This window comes from Eptatretus burgeri, chromosome 1, assembly GCF_056783735.1.
Source record: "Eptatretus burgeri isolate ZD-2024b chromosome 1, Ebu_testis_v1, whole genome shotgun sequence".
Lineage (NCBI taxonomy): Eukaryota > Metazoa > Chordata > Myxini > Myxiniformes > Myxinidae > Eptatretus > Eptatretus burgeri.
Genome location: NC_140961.1, coordinates 84,162,524 through 84,184,404, shown reverse-complemented (window position 1 = coordinate 84,184,404; position 21,881 = coordinate 84,162,524). Strand labels below are relative to the sequence as shown.

At 43.5% G+C, this 21,881-nt stretch overlaps 1 protein-coding gene across 2 annotated transcripts in view; it reads left to right on the top strand.

Moving 5' to 3' along the window:
- TMEM263 (transmembrane protein 263) overlaps positions 1-18,497 on the top strand; it is an 18,681-nt gene extending 184 nt beyond the window's left edge. Inside the window, exons 1-3 of one of the 2 annotated variants that reach the window (XM_085890452.1) lie at positions 164-193; positions 11,476-11,569; positions 16,918-18,497. In XM_085890452.1, the coding sequence (XP_085746578.1) occupies positions 179-193; positions 11,476-11,569; positions 16,918-17,204 (396 nt within the window). In that variant the 5' untranslated portion in view covers positions 164-178 and the 3' untranslated portion in view covers positions 17,205-18,497. Of the gene's footprint in view, positions 1-163; positions 194-11,475; positions 11,570-16,917 lie in introns of those variants that run through there. The other variant, XM_085890456.1, reaches the window with a different exon arrangement.
- Positions 18,498-21,881: the final 3,384 nt, after the last annotated feature.

The following is a 21,881-nucleotide window of genomic DNA, read 5'->3' as shown; positions in this document are numbered from 1 at the left end:
ACATCACGTTTGAGGAAAGTGCGGCCACATTGGAGGCACATGTTGACGCCTCACCTTGCCGTTACACGTTTACGTCGCAAGGCCGCGGTTGGTGCCTGACCGCTGACGTTGCGGGCAGCCCAAGTCGTCGTGAATTAAGACAGAGTGGAAGAGCCTTCCAGAAGCTTAGATCGCAGTGATGGAGTCATCATCGGTTCGTGACGGATGTTTTAAACTTGATTGGTACCGATCATGTTATGGTTATTGTTGTGCTGCTCCGTGTCCGTACGCGTTTTCCCATGTACGTAACGGATGGTGGTCACCGGGCTCGACCTTGATGATCTCATAGCTCTCTGGTTAAAGGCACACTGACTGACTGGTCTTACGGGAACGAGACGCTTGGATTCCCTGATGGTTCAGCTCAGCAACTCGAGTTCACTCCATTTGTTCTCTCTCTCCACGTTAATTCCACATTGCTGTTGGATTTATCACCCCCCTCCCTCCCTCTCTCCCCCTCTCCCCCTCTCCCCTTATAGGATGGGGGTAGGGGTGGAGGCAGAAAGCTGTTTCTTGTAGGGTTTGTTTCTGTAATTAGTGCCCCAAATTTTTAACGATACCCCAGAGTTCCTTCGACCCCAAAGAATATGAAACCACCGTTTAGGTTTTTATTTTTAAAATTTTCTTCCTACAATTCCATTTTCCAAACTCTATCGACGTCCGACCTGTATTTCCGTGCCAGCTGGGACTTTCGGTATGAAATTTTGCATCGGTAATCAATGGCAATACAAAGTATGTGGGATTGATGGGGGTTTTTTTTTTTTTTAACCTTGACCTATTTTTAAGGTCATGGCCCAATTATAGACATTTTAACAATTTTCCACCAAAGCTTGTCCGATCAGAACGAAATTTCCCCTTTCTGGGTCAAAAAAACACCTTTTTTGATCATAAGGTGAATCATTTTCCTCTGGTTTTTGATGGCGTTGAGTTTAATGGATGGATTGGAGATGGAGACACATTTTCCTCATTCATACTCTATCCAGAAATGGTCAAAGTCAAGGTCATATGGTTGTCTGAAAAAAAAAATGCCATCATTGGATTGCGGGCCAAGGGTAAGTCGCGTGCGATCGCCAAGGGTAAGTCAGGGGAAGCAGATGTCATTTTATTTTTATTTTTTCTACAGCGACTGAGGGTTCATGGAGGAGCTTGGATATATATATATATATATATATATATATATATATATATATATATATATATATATATATATATATATAATCACATTAGGGATGAAGACATCTACTCTTAGTGTCTGTACTCTTACAACATTCATTAAAAGGACATCATAGCAGACAATGAGCCTGGTGTTGGCTTAGTGGTTCGGGTGGCGGCTTGGGATCCTAGGGTCCTGAGTTCAAGTCCTGTTGGCCGCTGAATTAAAATACACCAGGAGGTTGACTCAGCCTGTCATCCTTCCGAGGTCGGCAAAATGAGTACCAGTGTACTGGTAAGGGGGACACTGCATCAGCGGCATAGCCGCGTCCCAACCAATGATGCAACCAGCAGCCACAGGCTGCACTCGATAGAGAGGGAGCAGACAATGGATAAACACGCATGGTATTTGGGGTTTTGACCTGGATTCTTTACATGATGAACCAGCGGTTCATATGGGAACACCAAGACGCCGACTCTTACCAAGCTTATAATACCTGTGGGAGGGGGACATGAAGGTTCATCTGGTCAAGATGAAAACCCCATCAAGGGAATGGCAAGATGTAAGGTGAAGATTGGATGGACTCGTCATTTGATCCTTTCGCATTTGTCGTTCCGCCATCAATGCTTTTCTCAAAGCATGTAGATGTGGAATTGGGTGTTATTTGAGCGAGGGTGGGGGCACGGCAGCACGGAGATGTAGCATTGTGGATGTGGCGGGAGACAGATGCTTTGACAATGTGAGATGTATTTTTTAAATATTGGGTTCGTCTGCTTGTGTAGTCCTGTGATAAATGTACAACTACTCGGATCAAATGTTAGATTGACTTTGCTCCTCGTTTTAATAATCCTTCAAAAGCATTTCGACACTGCCTGAAATCAACTTTATCCCATTTATTTTCCCCATGCCTAACACTCCCATATTTTACAGCATCATTTCTTCTTTGAGATCTATTTTGGAGTCCTGTTTGCCAAAGTCCTTTGAAAAATGAAATACAAAAAAAAAAAAATATCTAATTGTCTTGACCTGAGATGACAAATGTCCGATGTATTATACTTCTGTCTCCAAATATTTCCCTTAATCTTCATTTTGCATTTCCTGTTAGTATCATTCAGTTATTCCAACACTTAGGGGTTGGCAGGATAGACAAGAAGTAAATGTACTCGCTTATTGAGCTGTCTAGCATGGATTCAAATTCTCAGCCCACATACAAACTGTCATCCTGGTATTTCACATGCAGGGTGATGTATCAATCCTTGTTCCGTCTGTTCGACATGTTAAGCTTGAAGACCTATGTGTCAGCAGTGGTCTCCGTTAGGCCTTGAAGATTTATCGGTGGCTTTCGTGAAAAGTAGGCGAGTTGTCGCCTGCACCCCGGCCAAATAACATCCTGCCACCTTCAGTCGAGCTATATCCCATTTATTTTCTGCGTGGAAAATTGTTCTTTTCCTCGAGCATCTGGCCTGGCCTGCCGGTTTGCAAAAAGAAAAACGTACCCCAGAGGACCCCACAAGAAGGTGGGGATAATTGGGCCCATTAAAAGAAGTATTAATATCGTTACTGCACCCCACATAAAACAAAACCAAACAAGAAAAAGAGCAATCAGAGATTGCAGACCCTCACCAGGACTTGTTTTGTGTGGTGTTTATGTACTGGTGTGTTATGTAATTAATGAGACAAAACTAGAACTGCCACTTTGTAACTGCTGGCAGTGATGACTGGGTACCAAGACGTCCCGCTTTCATGCAACCCCGCTTTGATCGGACACCTGACCCATGACGTTTTTAAAAAATTACTACTCATTATTCAATTGAATTTAGAATGCGATTAAAATGAATTAAATTCAAATCAAATGGAAGACCAAATCAGTACAGTCCTGCATCATAATATAATGGGCGTAAGCCTGGAACTTCTAACACACTTTTCTCCAAACATATTATGTTCATACTTCCGAAATCTTCACATTATGTGTTCCATGTATTTACGCAGGTGATAGCGGATTCAAAAAATCGAATATAGATAGAATTTTCAAAGAGGGAACCGATGACGTCACAATCAGTAGCGTTCGGTGGCAAACCGACGGCCGGGTCCCAGACGACGTGCTTTACTTAACTAAGTTTACAAGTTCAGGACGTTTGTTCAACTCAGCATTTATGACTTTTATCCTGCCATGTTGTTAATCTGTTGATGGAGGGAATATAGAAACGATGAATATGTCAAATCATTCGTGTTACTCATCCGGCACGATGTGTCAAGGCCAACAATCTAAAGCGACCGGTCTCATACGCTACCATGGGCACCCAGACACGCCACCAATATTAACTGAGCTGTTGAATGCGGCACCAAACATCCAAAGAAACCACCGTGACCGAGTATTGTGATCCGTCCTGTCCACCATACCCGTCGTAGACAGGTATCTGCTAGTTAGAGTAATCAGAAGGAACCCAACCAAGCAAAGAGCAAAGATGAAGTCATCAGGAAGAACCTGGATAGGATTCACATTTCAGCTGCTACTTCTCTACCCTCAAACCCATCCAGGCACAGCCAAGTGAACCTTATTCAAAAAAAGAAAAAATATCAAAAAGAACCCAGATCAAAAAAATCAAATAATTCTGGCTGCCACACCATGTGGCTGATCAAGTTGAAATTTAAAACATTTTTTCCCCATCTCTACTACATCATAATTGTGAAGCTTCATGTTGATTGATTAAGTGGTTCCAGGCAAAACATCATTTAATATTTTTCTTCAATCCAATATGGCTGCCAAGCCATGTGACCTATCAATTATTCCTTAACAAACTTGTACACCCAAGGTTTGGGGACCATTTGTGTGGAGTTTCCCCTCGATCTGTCCATCTGTCCGGTTTTAGGGTAAATCCAATATGGCTGCCAAGCCATGTGACCTATTATGTCATATGTGAACCTTTTATTCCTCATGGATAGCCGGTAATACATGTAAAGTTTCGCCTTGACCTGTTCAGCCACTTCAGAGAAGAAGATTTTTGAAGGTTTTTCTTTTTCTTATAAAACAATATGGCTGCCAAATCACATGACCGATGATGTCATCAACATTTTTTTTCTATAGATTATTTTATCCCGAGATGACCCTCAAATTTTTTCATACTGATCAGATGTAGTGTTCTACATATGCGATTATGTCATAACGAAAGCACCTATGACGTCATTAAAAAAAATCACACTTATTCCCCACGAGGAGTACTTGCCGTGCGCCAAGTTTCCATTTTTTCCTTAGTGCAGTTTCAGAGATAGAGGTCCAAAGTTTTTCCCGTTTTTCCAACATGGCTGCCACACCACGTGACTTGTGATGTCATAATTATGATTAAATTATTCTCCATGAGTAGTTGCACGTATTGTGAAAATATTGTCTCCATCCGAAAAGCGGTTGCGGATAAAAACACAAAAGTTCTGTGCGGACAAACGGACCCAAACACAATACCCTTTCCTTCGGTGGGGGTAACTCGAACGGTACTCGATAGGGCGCAATCCTCCGCCAGGCCGAACATTTTAAGTTATGTATCTCACTGATAGGCTGGATCTGCATCCTGACTTTAACCCAAATTAAATGAGCTTGTTCTAGTCACCGACCCAACTCATCCACCACGCTTTGTCTGAATTCACGTTACTCGTCCTACAGTTTTGGGACAATTCCATCCAGACTTGCTATAGAGGATCAGCATGACCCCAATTAATGTATAGGGGTGTTTTTATCTTTACCAGTGGTCTTGGTGGAATTGGGGGTGGGGGGGAGGTGCAAATTGTCTATGTGTGTGCGTATCGTGTGGCGCCGCCTTCAGGTGTGGGAGAGTATTTCAAGTCTCCACCATTTACCACGCAGTGTTCCTGTCCCGATGTTTTCCAGTGCAGTGAGGTGTTTTGAATCATAAGCAGTAGGTATTTTTTTGCTTCATGCATGTAACCCGGATTGTTATTTATTTATTTAATTTGCATATGTTATACCTAGCTGTTAGTTCCCTATACACCGCCCAAATATGGGTCCTGTATGTGTCAGAAGAACGTGTTGTATGCTTGGATCAAGATCGCCCGTCGGTGGGTACTCTTCCAGTCTAATCAATCTCTCCTTATCACACACCCAAGCTGTTCACTCAATTTTGTACGAATCCCTAAATAACTTTTGAGATGTCCTGCTCACAGACAGACAGACAGACAGACAGACAAACAAACAGGGGTGAAAACATAACTTCCGTCTACCTTCGGTGCTGGAGGTAATAATGCTCCTCAATCTAACATTCCAAAGAAACTACCCATTTCACTGGAGGATAAAAGCATAGGTGTATGGGTCAGAGTCTGATGTTGTACTGTGCTTTAGTATTGATCAGCATTCAGATGATGCCAAGGTTTTATAATGGTCCTTTATGTAATGCTGTTGCTATACCACTCAAATAAATCCATGCCCTTGTTTCGCTAATCGATGAAGAGCTCTCTTGTGCTTATTGTGTGAGGAGGAGGAGGAGGTGGCAGTGATAATCTAGGTTTTGGGTGACACTAGCTCTCCGTGCTCGAGTTGAGTAGCCAACGTTCCAGTAAAGGTGGGGTGTCAAGTTATCTGGCCCAATTTTATTTCCTACAGAATTTCACCCTCTTCACATGGTCATTCACTTCATCAGCAAAGCAAAAAAACCCTCCCAAAAAACAACATACTAAATGGTTGCACAGAAAGGCGATCACTCCGTCCTTCGACTTGCATCAGGAGTAATAGTCAGTTACTGATGGAAACGCAACTTTCTTCTCTTTATTTATTTATTTTTAAAATAATATTTCAGAATCTCTCGAATATAAATAATCTTTCACAATGTTTTCGCCTTTAATGGATGAATCACGTGTTATCCTGCTTCCTAATTAGCCGCTAATAAACCTTTAACGCGGAGACTTTATCAAATGACAGAATGCTTCGCTTCTATGTTTCTGGCTTTAGACACCAAACCCGTCATTTAAAGGTTTAACACCAAAGGCAGACACACAGTGAAACTATTTGATTGAGGTAATCAGTTGAAATGCTAAATTTATAAATGATTTCGAATATAACATTTTGCATGATGTTTTATGAGCTGGCCGGATGGTCTAGAGGTATGCACACTCGCCTCGAAGCTGTCTAACCTGGGTTTGAATCCTGATCCAACTATAAACTGTCATCCTGGTGTTTCACAGGCAGGGTGATTCATCGTGTGTGCTATCCCTCAGATCGACGTTAAACAGCCGTCCCGTCTGCCATAATTCATTGGTGGACGTTAAAGATCCCATGGTGTCCTTCGCAAAGAGTAGGTGAGCCATCGCCGGCACCATGACCAAATTCCTGCCCTACTAGTCAAATGCCAGGCCTGGTCAGTCGGTTTGTGAAGACACAGGCCAAACTTCTCCTGGCTGACCCCACAATGTTGGATAAGTGGCTGTTAAAGAAATAAAAATTATGTCTTATCAGAAACTAGCAGGACTGGCCGGGAGGTAAGGCGGTGGCGGGTGGGGCGAACACCCAGCGCTCCCCGGCTGGCTGAGCTGTTCCCGGCGGTTGGACATTGAAAAGCTATGGAGTTATTGGCCTTATGATGGTTAACTTTTGCCTGTGGGCCGTCGGCAGCATTGCCTGAACCCACATCCTAATATACATTTTATAGTAGTTTTTGGCCTCGAAATGGATATTAAGGCCAACATGTTGGAGTTAAAAACCTTGCTCATATTCTTAAATACCAACACCAAAAACTTGGGGCTTCTCGGTGCTACAGTTCGGTCATGAAAGAATAACATTCAAACAAACACTTGAAAAAATTTATATAGATTCATGTTGTAGGCACTGTACAAGGTGAATTTACAACTTATATTAACTATCTTTATTCTCTCTCACACTGAACATCTTGACGTCGGCTCGATCTGGCAGGATTACCTTGAATACGCACTAGATCTGGCACGACACAAGTCTGTGAGCCTGTGCTTGAATCTCGACCCTTGCGTTGTTTGAGTGATTGGCCCAATTGGAATACGTTTACCTTTCTGCAATGTACTGACTTGATCCACCAATCTCTAATTGTGTGGCCATAGAAAAGTAATATAGGATGTTAATTTTCAGGTTGAAGTGCCACTCGGCAATGAGCGAATTATATGGCAGTCAATGATGCCACGTGGGGGCAATGACGCAATGAGATGACATATTAAAGTGCATAATGCACTTTATGCGTATGGTGTGGATCAGGACCGGCAGGCTGCAACTAACCCCAGTTATCGCACAAGTAAATCAAAGGTGTAACTATTACCTGATGAATGATCAAGAGTTTCAACGGTGTCCTCTGGTGATCCAATGTTGGGCCTGAGCCTTTGACCCTAGAATTTAAAGTCCATTTTCTGTTTACCAGCTGAGCTTGTGTTTTGGTGTTTTCTCAAGCTACAGCTTTTTCTTTCCAATCAAAATGAAAGCTCCGTTACTCACAGGACTGTCCTCGTTCTGTGAGTACTGCAAGCAACTGCACTGTATATTCTAAGTGATAATGAACACTGATAATGACTTTTTTGTCATGGAGGCTGTTTGCTTTGTCAACATTCTTGTTCATCTGCACACACGAAGTGAAAAGCGGAGTTAAGCAATTGGTTCACTTGCATTTGTCTGTCTGGTTTCTGTTAAACCTCAACTCAGATTCTGCAACCGGTCCAGATGGCATCAGCTCTCGTGTTATAAAAACCTGTTCTGCTGCTCTTGCTCACCACCCTTTCTCTGTTCCATTCACCCTCTCATTTACTCAAGGTAATCTGCCATCTGCTTGGAAATCAGCAAACATTACTGCCCTGTATAAAAAAGGTGCAAAAACAGATCCCTGAAACTACAGACCAATCGGCCTTCTCCCAATCATCAGCAAGGTTATGGAATCCATCATCGCTTCAGACATTAAATCCTTCATCTTCTCCAATGGCTTGATTTCCCACCATCAATTTGGATTTAGACCAGGTCACTCAACCCTGGACATGCTGCTTTTGCTTTCCCAACAATGGATGGTGATCCTAAATGCCAAACATGAGATCAGAGCCATCTCCCTCGACACATCGTGAGCTTTCGATATGTCTGGCATCCCGCATGCTCACCCAACTCTCTTCTTATGGTATACAAGGCAATCTCCATTCATGGCTAGCAGACTTCCTCTCCTGTCACAGTCAATACGTGGCTCTTAATGGAATTCTCTCATCTCTTCTTGTCTAGGCTGGAGTTCCTCAACGCAATGTTCTGGGCCCTGAGCCTTTCCTGGTTTTCATCAATGATTTGTCAGACTCCCTGGAAAATCCTCTTTATCTCTTTGCTGATGACTTTACCCTCTGCCGTACCATCTCTCATCCCTCTGATTGGCAAGCAGCAGCCTCTTCACTCTCTGCAGACCTGGATAAAATCACAATTTGGTCAAACACTTGGAATATGTCTTTCAATCCTGACAAATCTCACACCCTCACGATGTCTCTTGAAAAGGACTGTCTGGAAAACCTCCTCATCTACTTTTCTCAACAATCCCCGTGAAGAAGTCCTTTTATACAAGATTTTGGGCCTCACTATCTGCCACGATCTTTTCTGTGAAAGCCACATCTCCTACAAAGCCAGTCGCCAACTGGGCATCCATCCTACGTCATGCAAAGTCCTTCCTTGGCACACCTGAGCTTCTAACCACTTGAAAAGCTTTCACCCACAGTCTGATGGAGTACTGCTCTCCCCTCTAGGGTGGTGCTCCTGCCTCACACCTAGCTTGACTTCACACTGTGGAAACCAAGGCTTTTAGGATCATTGGTATCTCCGGCGATGAAGCTGAGTCTTTGGGTCTCTCACTGGAGGCAGATCGGTTGTCTTTCTACATTTTTTGCAGAGCGTTCAAGGCCTGCCAAAAACCACCTCCTGGTGAAGCTGCCAAAATCACGAATCACTGCTCACCTTCACTCCTTCATTCCTGTTTTTTCCCACCTGTGGAACAAATGCCCACCCTCTCTTCAATCCCACTCCTCCCTCCAGGTCTTCAAAACAGCTGTTCATCACCATCTCATATCTCCCCCCCTCCCCATCCAAAACCAAAATCTTTTCTACCCCATTAATCCACCCTAAACCCACCTCCTTCAAATTCCCTGTTTTCCTTCCTGTAAGTCCCAGTAGTACCATCTTGTGTACCCCCGCCCAATCCCTCTCCCCTCAATAGATTTCCTATTGTCTCTGTCCCCCACTATTTTGTGCTTGCCTCTCCCACCCCTCTTGACTCCTGCCTTGTTGTATGTTTCTGAGCATGATGATGAGTTCTTACATGAGCTTCGACATGGTGTGCCAAAAAAAAAAAGTCTGTCCTTTCCACAAACATCACTATGATCAATGAACATCTTGATTTCAATTGAATGTTATATTTTGAATATGAACCAGAAAACAAACCTGTAGTTTTGCATTACAGTACATTACTTTGACTGAATTTATCCCAGTTGTGTATGTGCATGCGCAGAGAGGAGCGAGATTTTTTTTTTATTATTCATTATTTTTTACTGTGTTTGCCTGTTTGCTCGTCAAACAGAAATTGAAAATCATTCCAAATAGGAAATTTACTGTTTTTAAGGACGTCATAAAGGGACACAAACAACAGGCACGGATAACTAATGTAACGTGTTAAATAAGGCGGCGTTAAGAGATGATGCATCAACGGCGGTAAATTTCCAGAATTTCTTTCTTCTACAACCTTTAAAATCTTTATTTTATTTCAGTTGAATTATATACTTCAACAATGCAGAACACAAATTGCCTTTTAAGCAGTTTAAAATCCCTTCGGTTTAGCAGTACGTGGACAAAATATTACAGAATTTGCCACTCGTAGGCCCCACCCATATCTTTGTTTCTCAAGACAGCATAGGGTAAGGTGTTCAGTGAACTCTCGTTATTTGAGCAATGCCATCCATTTCTCCCTTTTTCTTTTTTTTCTATCTTTTATCATATTGGTAAAATTAAACTGAAAAGTAGTTTTTAGCTCGCCTGTTCGAAGAACAGAGAGCTATAGCGATACCCCCCGGCGTTAGCGTGAGCATCAGCGTGAGCGTGAAAATGTTAATGTTTTTGGTGCAAGTTACTTAGAAGCTTGCCATTCATTAATATGTGTACTCGGATGCTGATATTTGGCATGGAGGTTCCTTTGGGGTATATTATTGATGTAGTGAAGTTGAAATTAAAAAATAATTTCAAATGTTTTAACTTTCTGACCTGTTTTGAACTTAACCTTTTTGTAGCACATCAACGTTAAAGTTTTTTCCTTTCTAATGTTTTTATCTACCACACTATTTTTTACTGATTACAATATACAAATACATATACAGTATTGCTTTAAAATTATTTGGATCAGACTTCACTGCAATGCTTTATAAAAAAAATATTATTAGACTAGTCTTTTAAAAACGATAAATGTATAAAAAGGCGAGCATTGGGTGGCTTTGACACCAACTCTCTGGTTACATATTGCTGTAATACTATAGGCAATGTAATATATACAGTACCAGTCAAAAGTTTGGACACACCTACTCATTCAAGGGTTTTTCTTTATTTTTACTATTTTCTACATTGTGGAATAATAGTGAAGACATCAAAATTATGAAATAACACATATGGAATTATGTTGTAACCAAAAAAAGTGTGAAACAAATCAAAATATATTTTATATTTTAGATTCTTCAAAGTCACCACCTTTTGCCTTGATGACAGCTTTGCACACTCTTGGCATTCTCTCAACCAGCTTCATGAGGTAGTCACATAAATGAACATGTAAAAATAAATTTCTTCTCATTTTTAAACACAAATATGTTTATTTTTATTTTTATATAATACTAGTTGTGTCAGAATATGACTATAAGCATGATAGTTGTGTTTTACTCATTACCCACTTTCATTTGATATGCATATTGATGGGGGTTGAAAAAACAACAAAATAACAGTATTACTCTCGTTAATGCAAAAATGGGCGTGGCCTGTTTAATTGATTCCCACCTTGCCGGGTTAGGAAAATTTTACCCTTTATTATTATCTTATTTTTATTACCCCGAGGTATGTTCTAAAATAAAATGAAGAGTAACCTCAGGCACATCAAAACGCATACAGTACCACCTTCAGCCACTGTATTATAGACAAATGGAATTATGTTGATGATCACCTCATAGCATGATTGATAGATAATAATAATATCCACCTTCCATGTGGCTTATGGGTGTTTACACACTCAGAATGTGGATTGAGAAATTCAGCAGTTGTGGTGCTTATTGATTTGCAGGGCCCAAACAGCAGTGAGGTGCTGTTTGTTGACCATGCACAAGATCAAGACGGTGACTACGTACCGGCACATCTCCGCACTGAGTCCCAAGATGGTATGACTTATTATGCCAACATTCATAGCTTATTTATTTTTGAATAGTATCTATTTTTGATTTGCTGAAAGATTGTTTAAGTTTCCATGCAACAAGTGGAAACAACTAGATTTGCGAAAGGTTGTTGACCTCCCAGATCTGTTTCTGTAGATACTGGCTCCCAAAACTATCAGTTGAAATAAAGGTACATGCAAGGAATACATATTTTTGAACACAGGGTCGAAGCTCGTTGAAGAGCTCGAACAGAGAAACAGATTTCAACTTTAAGTGAATCCTTTTGATCAACAAAGTGGGATTTTAATTTGGCATTGATCTCAGACTCACAGTGGAGCTTGTACATAAATCGCATGTAGGACAAAAATATCAGTAGACAACAGTGTACCTTTGTGTGTATTACACGCACATAAGTGGACAATGAACAAACACGTATAGTGCATGGGATTTGAATCCCGTTTTGAAGCATCATAGGACATCACTTCAGATAAGAAATCGATTCAGATGAGAATTACCCACCTTTCTCCACTCCTCCCGCCCCCCACCCCACCCCACCTCTATCCACTCATGCTGATATAATTTTGCTTGCTAATACTCGAGCGAGCAAATGCCACAAAGCTAAGCCATTCCACATCACATTCCAAATCGATACCAATAAAAGTGTTTATCATTTGATGTCATTCCATGTTAGTCCTTTCATTGCCCTTTTTAACATTTATTGGGTTGGTGAAGCACGTCCTGTTATTGTATTCTCAGACCTGCCTACCTCTATGTAGGCTGGTCATTTTGCATGAAAAACTTTGCCTACATATGATCGTATGTTGCTCAATGAAAACTGTTCGCTAATAAATTCTAAAATACAACAAAATAATGGTAAAATTTACAAAGCATTCTAAGTATGTACTATACTATATAATATATACCGTGATTGGGGTGAGCAGGATAGCGTGTAAGTATGCACCAACTGACCTATCCAGCCTGGGTTTGAATCTAGGCCGAGCTGGAAGCTGTCCACCTGGTGTTTCACGTACAGGACGATTCAGCAATGTGTGTGCCGTCCTTATGTCCCTCGGATGAACACAAACCTGACAGCCCATATACTGGTATTAGTTTATGGATGTCAAATATCTCATGGTGTCCTTCACGAAGAGGAGCCAAGCTATCACCGGCACCCTGAACAAACAACAAATTGGTCCACAATCAGGCAAGTATCTTCTGTCGGAGTGGAAAACCACCCAGCGTTGTATCCCCGGGCCAATTAAAATGCTTCAGCAGCCTGATATGACTATGCAAGAAAGATAAACAAACATGAATGAGTGAGTGACAAATTCTGCAGAAGGTTCAAAAATGCAAGGTTTGGGCTTTCCTGCATAAGAGATGAAGTTTGCTATCATCGCTTGATGCAGTGCGCCAGCCTGAATGCATGTGTGGGCCTGCGTGCCTGTATGTGTGTGTGGGCCTGCGTGCCTGTATGTGTGTGTGGGCCTGCGTGCCTGTATGTGTGTGTGGGCCTGCGTGCCTGTATGTGTGTGTGGGCCTGCGTGCCTGTATGTGTGTGTGGGCCTGCGTGCCTGTATGTGTGTGTGGGCCTGCATGCCTGTATGTGTGTGTCGGCCTGCGTGCCTGTATGTGTGTGTGGACCTGCGTGCCTGTATGTGTGTGTGTGGGATTGCGTGCCTGTATGTGTGTGTGTGGGATTGCGTGCCTGTATGTGTGTGTGTGGGCCTGCGTGCCTGTATGTGTGTGTGGGCCTGCGTGCCTGTATGTGTGTGTGGGATTGTGTGCCTGTATGTGTGTGTGGGCCTGCGTGCCTGTATGTGTGTGTGGGCCTGCGTGCCTGTATGTGTGTGTGGGCCTGCGTGCCTGTATGTGTGTGTGGGCCTGCGTGCCTGTATGTGTGTGTGGGCCTGCGTGCCTGTATGTGTGTGTGGGCCTGCGTGCCTGTATGTGTGTGTGGACCTGCGTGCCTGTATGTGTGTGTGGGGGATTGCGTGCCTGTATGTGTGTGTGTGGGCCTGCGTGCCTGTATGTGTGTGTGTGTGAGATTGAGTGCCTGTATGTGTGTGTGTGTGTGTGTGTGGGCCTGCATGCCTGTATGTGTGTGTGGGATTGAGTGCCTGTATGTATGGGATTGAGTGTGTGTGTGTGTGTGTGTGTGTGTGTGTGTGTGTGTGTGTGTGTGTGTGTGTGTGTGGCCTGCGTGCCTGTATGTGTGGGGGCCTGCGTGCCTGTATGTGTGGGGGCCTGCGTGCCTGTATGTGTGGGGGCCTGCGTGCCTGTATGTGTGGGGGCCTGCGTGCCTGTATGTGTGGGGGCCTGCGTGCCTGTATGTGTGGGGGCCTGCGTGCCTGTATGTGTGTGGGCCTGCGTGCCTGTATGTGTGTGTAGGATTGAGTGCCTCTATGTGTGTGTGTGTGGGCCTGCGTGCCTGTGTGTGTGTGTGTGTGTGTGTGTGTGTGTGTGTGTGTGTGTGTGTGTGTGTGTGTGTGTGTGTGTGTGTGTGTGGGCCTGCGTGCCTGTGTGTGTGTGTGTGTGTGTGTGTGTGTGTGTGTGTGTGTGTGTGTGTGTGTGCCTGCGTGCCCGTGTGTGTGTGTGTGTGTGTGGGCCTGCGTGCCTGTGTGTGTGTGTGTGTGTGTGTGTGTGTGTGTGTGTGTGGGCCTGCGTGCCTGTGTGTGTGTGTGTGTGTGTGTGTGTGTGTGTGTGGGCCTGCGTGCCCGTGTGTGTGTGTGTGTGTGGGCCTGCGTGCCCGTGTGTGTGTGTGTGTGTGTGTGTGTGGGCCTGCGTGGCTGTGTGTGTGTGTGTGTGTGTGTGTGTGTGTGTGTGTGTGGGCCTGCGTGCCTGTATGTGTGTGGGCCTGCGTGCCTGTATGTGTGGGGGCCTGCGTGCCTGTATGTGTGGGGGCCTGCGTGCCTGTATGTGTGTGTAGGATTGAGTGCCTCTATGTGTGTGTGTGTGGGCCTGCGTGCCTGTGTGTGTGTGTGTGTGTGTGTGTGTGTGGGCCTGCGTGCCTGTGTGTGTGTGTGTGTGTGTGTGTGTGTGTGTGTGTGGGCCTTATTGCCCGTGTGTGTGTGTGTGTGTGGGCCTGCGTGCCTGTGTGTGTGTGTGTGTGTGTGTGGGCCTGCGTGCCTGTATGTGTGTGGGCCTGCGTGCCTGTATGTGTGGGGGCCTGCGTGCCTGTATGTGTGGGGGCCTGCGTGCCTGTATGTGTGGGGGCCTGCGTGCCTGTATGTGTGGGGGCCTGCGTGCCTGTATGTGTGTGGGCCTGCGTGCCTGTATGTGTGTGTAGGATTGAGTGCCTCTATGTGTGTGTGTGTGTGGGCCTGCGTGCCTGTGTGTGTGTGTGTGTGTGTGTGTGTGTGTGTGTGTGGGCCTGCGTGCCCGTGTGTGTGTGTGTGTGTGTGTGTGTGTGGGCCTGCGTGCCCGTGTGTGTGTGTGTGTGTGTGTGTGGGCCTGCGTGCCCGTGTGTGTGTGTGTGTGTGTGGGCCTGCGTGCCTGTGTGTGTGTGTGTGTGTGTGTGTGTGGGCCTGCGTGCCTGTGTGTGTGTGTGTGTGTGTGTGTGTGTGTGTGTGTGTGTGTGGGCCTGCGTGCCTGTGTGTGTGTGTGTGTGTGGGCCTGCGTGCCTGTGGGTGTGTGTGTGGGCCTGCGTGCCTGTGTGTGTGTGTGTGTGGGCCTGCGTGCCTGTGTGTGTGTGTGTGGGCCTGCGTGCCTGTGTGTGTGTGTGTGTGGGCCTGCGTGCCTGTGTGTGTGTGTGTGTGGGCCTGCGTGCCCGTGTGTGGGTGTGTGTGGGCCTACGTGCCTGTGTGTGTGTGTGTGTGGGCCTGCGTGCCTGTGTGTGTGTGTGTGTGTGTGTGTGTGTGTGTGTGTGTGTGTGTGTGTGTGTGGGCCTGCGTGTGTGTTTGTGTGTGTGTGTGCCTGCCTTCCTGCCTGTGTTACCCTACCTTTGATGCAATTTGCGGAAGTAGTTTGCCAAATATAGGTGGTCCAATGATCAATTGTAAGCCCAAGGAAGTCACAGGGACTTCCACCTCGATCATATCCCAGGGACTGCAGCACTTTCAGGGGTTGGCTAGAAAAGTAAACTTGGGGGTTCAAAAGCCGATCTTTGTGGAGGGACAGATTGAGAGCGCATGCTTTTTCTGCATTGAAAGGCATATTCCAGGTCACCGACCAACGACTTGTTCTGTTCCAGATCTGCAGATATAGATGCTGCAGCATTCTGCCACTCGTAAGTGTAGTGTACTCTTCCACACCGGGTGGAATCATCAGTCAAATGGTACAGAGGTTTTTTTCTCATGAAAGTAAAGGTCATTGATTAATAACAATTCTTATTATAGACTAAGAATAAGGTCAATTCTAATACGCTGCTTTGCTGATTGAGACCAGCCTCAATCGGGAGATGGCAAGACAATGCAATCAAGAGAGCAACATGTTGTTTCAAGTTAGAGAGAAATTTCGCAAACCCTTCAAGGAGGTCTCCCCTCCCTCCCCCGAATACCATAAGCGGAGATATCATGCAAAGTATTGTTTTTGGCCCCATCTCTCAGTAGAATCGCTTCAAAAAATTTTAACTTCTCATATTGAGATCTTCACCAAAATCTAAACGATTCGTCCTCGTCGCAGACCCAACCGGTCCACAAAATTACGTTTGAATCCGTCCTTAAGTTTTTGAGATATCCTGCTCACAGACAGCCAGAAACATGCAGGGTGAAACTTAACCTCCGTCCACCCTCGCTGGCGGAGGTAACTCGAAAACACGAGCTATTTACACCATATTGTGTCGATTAATTTTATTGTTATTGCTGTAGATGTTTTGATTCATTGGCGTGTCTGTGTGTTGTGATGCGTCGCATTGCGTTGTGTTTGCTATTTTAATCTTGGGTTTTTATGCCTCCACACCAAGGGTGCCGGAGGCATGATGTTTCCGCGTTGTCCGTTCGTCCGTCCGTCCGTTCGTATTTTCGTTTACGCGATAACTCATGAAGCAAATTGTAGCATTTCATCAAACTTGGTATGAAGGTAAAGTTAGACAGGGCAATTAACTGATTAGATTTTGGGCCAGATATGATACAGGTCAAGGGTCAAATATGTCAATACTCAAGTGTTTGTGCGGCAGAGCGGAGGCATACCCGTCGATTGCGCGCAGTCGCATTACTCTAGTTTATCAAATATATCAGACTGTGTTTTATTCTCTCCCGGAATTATGGAAATTATTGAAAATATAAACATGTTTTTAAAGTCTGCTTTTATTTTTAAATGAACCATGTTTTGTTTTCATTGTTTTTTTATGACATTTACAATATCTGTAACAGAAGGAGATAATGAATTCAGCAACGACTTTTAACCTCTTCTGACAGATTGTGATAAGGATCATCCAAAAACAGCACCAAGCATGCTATGGCGGGTAACCGGTGGCTTATACAATGCCACGAGGGGGGCAGTGGGAGCCACAATTGGCGGTGTGACCTGGATCGGAGGCAAAGGCTACGAGGTGACCAAGACAGTGGTGAGCACAGTTCCAGCAGCCGGCGTCGGCATTGTCAAAGGAAGCATGTCTGCGGTTGCTGGCGGCTTCTCGTCTGTCGGATCGACTGTGGTGAGCAAAGTGCCTTTTGGAGGCAAGAAGAAGGATAAAGCGGACTGAGATCTATCTTCTCATAGCCCTCCTTCCTGGTTCATTTCTCTAGCTGCATGTAAGGCTGAGCCAGGTCTGGCTGTTTCCCTTAATGGGTGGGAAGGCCTTTTCTGATGCGTCACCACCTGACCTGGTACGTGAACTAATGGCCCTTTGACATCTGCCTCTGTTACTCCATTGCAGAGCTTCAGGGTTCGTATCCTATTGTCTTAGTTAAAAGTGCAGACCTGTGTTGTTTTGTTCTCGATGGTGATTTCTCTCATTTTTGAACATGTTGATACTTTAAAGACAGAATGTAAGCCGGGTTCGTGACAAAAGGTTGTTTTGACCTTTTTGCAACAATTTGCAAGAAATGAATGTCCATTTCGTGCTCCTGCTATGTTTGACTTTCCGCGCCTGCTGTTTAAACTCAAAATGCATAACGGGTGATTGAGATAAACATCTGATATTTGTCTGACCGATGTATGCTGTGATCTGTGCATTGATTATTCTGCATGTTTTGTTTTTGTTTTGGATTTTTTTTTTGTATCAACACGCAGTGACTGCTTGACCGATGTCCCACCGTTAACTGCTTTGCTGCTGGGGATTAAATGGTCACCCAAAAGAGAATTGGCCTCGTTTTCCATCCTGGGACAGGCCTTTCTTCTCATTTCCTTCCTGTGCAAGGCTGCATGCTGTGTTTGGAGAATTATAAATTGATCACATCAAATCTATTTTAAACTTAGCTTTTGTTAATATGATAGTTTACATGTTCAAGTAGCATTTCTGCTCCTCTCCATTTCTGCTTTTTGGTTTGTTTGTTTTTGTATATGCAGTCCTATTGTTTTTATTTTTGTTGTGTTGAGTATAAAGGTGCCCCAGCTGTGGGTTGTTGTCCATTTTCCTCTCATTTTCTCAAATAAAATGTTTCCTCAGAACCTCATTTATCTCAGACCCCTCTGTCCTCATGAGTTATCTTACCCATCCCATTCTAAAAGCCTGACACCCTGCTATCATGAGCCAAAGCTTCTGGCCACAGAAAGTGCCTGATTGTTTTTTGTGTTTTTTTTTTTTGTCTTTGTATCAAGGCTTGATGTTTTCCGAGAAACTGAACTTTGCTCGATCTGGTCTTCGAAAAGGAGTCGTACATATAAACAAAACGAGTTTGAGCACCTCTGTGTGTATTTGTCTTCATAGACACGTGTTCACTGTTGTATAAGCTATTTGTAAGAAAAGCTATTTTTGCTGATCTGACAGAATTTATGCATTTTTCTATGAGTGTTTCCCCGAACTATAGTGAATAAAGATGAATATAGTATTACAGACATCATCATCACCTCGTCATTTTCTTCAATGGGCTGTTGGTGTTCAACATTCGGGTCGATCTGTTTGGCATTTCTGCGTGAACGTGTGTTATGATGCTGAGACCTAAGTTGGTGCCCGACATTGTATGTTGATTTGTCTGTGGCAAGGATTCCCCTGGGATTAAAAAAAAGTGCAGCCAAAATACCCCCAAACTGAAAAAAGAATCTGGATAATATTTTTTTTGTTGGAGGAAATGTGATGTTTCTCCTTAATTCAGCTGAGGCCGAGTGAAGCGAGGTCGAGCCCCTTTATTCCAGATACGTGAAACACCCTGCAACCCATGCCTACAGAAAACACTTTTTGGAACACCAGCTACATTTTCCATCCAATCATCATGTAGCTTTGTTGTAAAAAAAAAAAAAATATATATATATATATATATATATATATATATATATATATATATATATATATATATATATATATATAATCTCTCTATGGGTAGTAGGTCTGGGAAAGAACTCCTATGTTGAAAGTTTTGTGTCGATTGCTCAAGCGGTTGCAGAGAAAACATTTAAAAATGAATGAAGGTGAAAACGTAAGGGCGTCGGCCAACATTCAACAACTTGGTCAAGGATGGCTGTGGACGCCTATTACTAATTTATAAATTACCGGGTGAGTATTTAATCTAAGCAAAATGAATCAAATTAAACTGTTTCCTCATTGTCAATATTGCTGTGGTGCTGGCAGTACAGGTTGATCCCCCCGACCCAATTTGTGGTGATAGGCGGTTAACACTGCCAGCCCGGATGGTCGAGCGGTGTTTCTTTATTAGGAGGCGGACACGTTGATCCTCAGAGATTATAACGTGCACGTGAGGGGCGCAGGGTGCAATGGCGGAGCAACGGAGGCACAGATGGATGCACAGGGGAGTTTATACTCGAACCCCCATGACAAATACGCAGACACAGCAACTTAAAATAACCGTAGAATTTAATGAAAATAGACAAATATCTACAAGGGACAATAATTCAAAAGGTAATGACAAGGTGAGGTAAACTAAAGTGTAAAGTCGAGGCACCTCTGCACACAGACTTGAATACAGACAAGGGGAAACTCTCCTTTATTTTGGCACTTAGCTTAGCCCAGAGATGGTTTTTATGGAATGTGGAATCGAGGCACTCCTATTTGCACATGTCGATGCTCGCAAAATGGTGCCAAGCCGCTCTTTCGCAGTGGGACAAATGTACGTCAGGCAATTCGTGAGTGGTATTCAACACCAAGGCTCACCGAGCGTCGTGCAGCTTCTTCGGCTATCCCTGCCGATACGCTCTTTGCAGAATGGCACTGTCCCCTTTGGTAACATACACGAAGTTTCGAGGTCCCTCTCATACGACCAGCCAAGAGTCGATGTCCAGCGTCTTGCTTCACCACGCGAGTCAAATCGCCTCAGCACGAATATGAGAATCATGCCGTTTTCTTCATGCGTCGAAGGAAAGCCAGCTGCAATTTCCTGTTCTTACAGGCCATCTACTGGCTACGTTCTTTCTCGATCGTGTGCGTCCCTCACTCCACACTCGTGCCTTCCTCCTTACTATGAGCTGCTTCCCCGTCCTCTCTGCTCACCTGCCTCCTATGCCTTCTTCTTCCTCCTTTCACTCATATCACGCCCATCAATCATCAGCCTCGGGGCGTGACTTCGCCCGCCATCACCCTTGGAGGCGGGGCTTCTTGCCTACTTGGTCATGTTATAAAACGCAATTCTTCCATGGTTTGTAATACAAAAGCATAGGGAAAAGTCATGGGGGGTGGGGGCAATTACATACTGAGGGAACTTATCCTTAATCCCTATCAAATTGACACCACACCACCCTCTGTGTGGTGACGCATAACACTTAAGCTCACAGTTTCCCTACTTATTTCAATCGAGATGTCTCCTACACGTCCATGTACCAAATAACTATATTCAAGCAGAACGTACCTATTAAATTCCTCCATCTACCCCCATAACCGTAACAATATATCATAAGAAGATAATAACTTTATTTTGCGAAGTGTAAAAATACAAGGAATATATCTTCATGGTGGTCACATATACAATCACAATAAATTAAATCATCAGCAAAGTTAACGAATAATAAAAACAATTTAAAATAAACTCAAAGTTATACTTACAATCAAAAACAATCCCCTTAGTGTCTTATATGATATCCAATGCTTTGTTTCCAGGCAGTAAATCAGCATTATTGAAAAGCTCATCTGTTACTGCTTGAAAATGCATATCCAGTATATCCACAAACATCACTCAAAGAAGAAATAAACACTACAATTTCAACATTGAAGTCAAACTTTTATTGGTGATATGTATATTCCCAGTATATTTACCACAACCTGGAAAGTAACTCGGAAGTTGTTAGGGCACGCCCATACTTGAACATGTTTTAATGATTCCTCATTCAAACTGTTCATCTAACTACTTGCTTTAAACTGCGAATATGAAACGAAAACCAAAATTATTAAATAACTGCTTGTGACTGACTCGGTGATGTGTGCACTTACATTATTTTCAGGATTAGTATCAACAGGACTGGGCCCAGGCAGCAGAACTGCTGTGCTATTACTCTGTTCAGATGATGTAAAGCTTCAAAAAAAAAAGAAAAAAGGCAGAAATTTTGTGCTGTTCGTGAACATGCTGGCTACCACAATCCATGACATAATGGCGACGCGTTGGTACCACCATCCATCAGAATGACATAATCCTGCATGAGATGAGAAAAGTCTACTTTAAGCTAAATGGATTAAAAGTCATGTAAATCTTGATACTGCAAACAGAAATATAACACATTATTAATGATGCCTATGGAGTTTGATGGTGTGTGAAGAGGTGAAAAAGGAGATGCAGATAAGAAACAGAAAGGTAGAACTTTGTCATTTTATCAAGATGGAAAACACAATTTTCTTAACAAGCATGTCACATCACTTTTAGGAATCATTTTGGTATCCCTTTTTAAAATCGAAAAACAAATTAACTCACGGTGCAAGGCTAAACGAAGCACCTGTACTTCATTTTATTGCTGGGCTGGGATACAGTAATGCTACTGTGCACATGTCTTGCCTTGTTGACATGTTGAGCGACGCGGTGTTCAAACGATTTGGAAAGTAAGTGTTTGAATTTCGATGAAATGTGCTCAGTTGATATAAATAATAATTTAAAATAGAAATAGCACTGACAGAAATACATCTGTAGTGATTTTACACTTTTTTATTTTTATTTATTTATTTTTTGTATACCTTGTCGAGGCTCGTATGAGAGATAACACACAATGCACAACAAGGGGGGGGCATGAGACAAGAGGGGTGGGAGAAGGAAGGACAAAACAGTGGGGAACAGAGACATTAGGA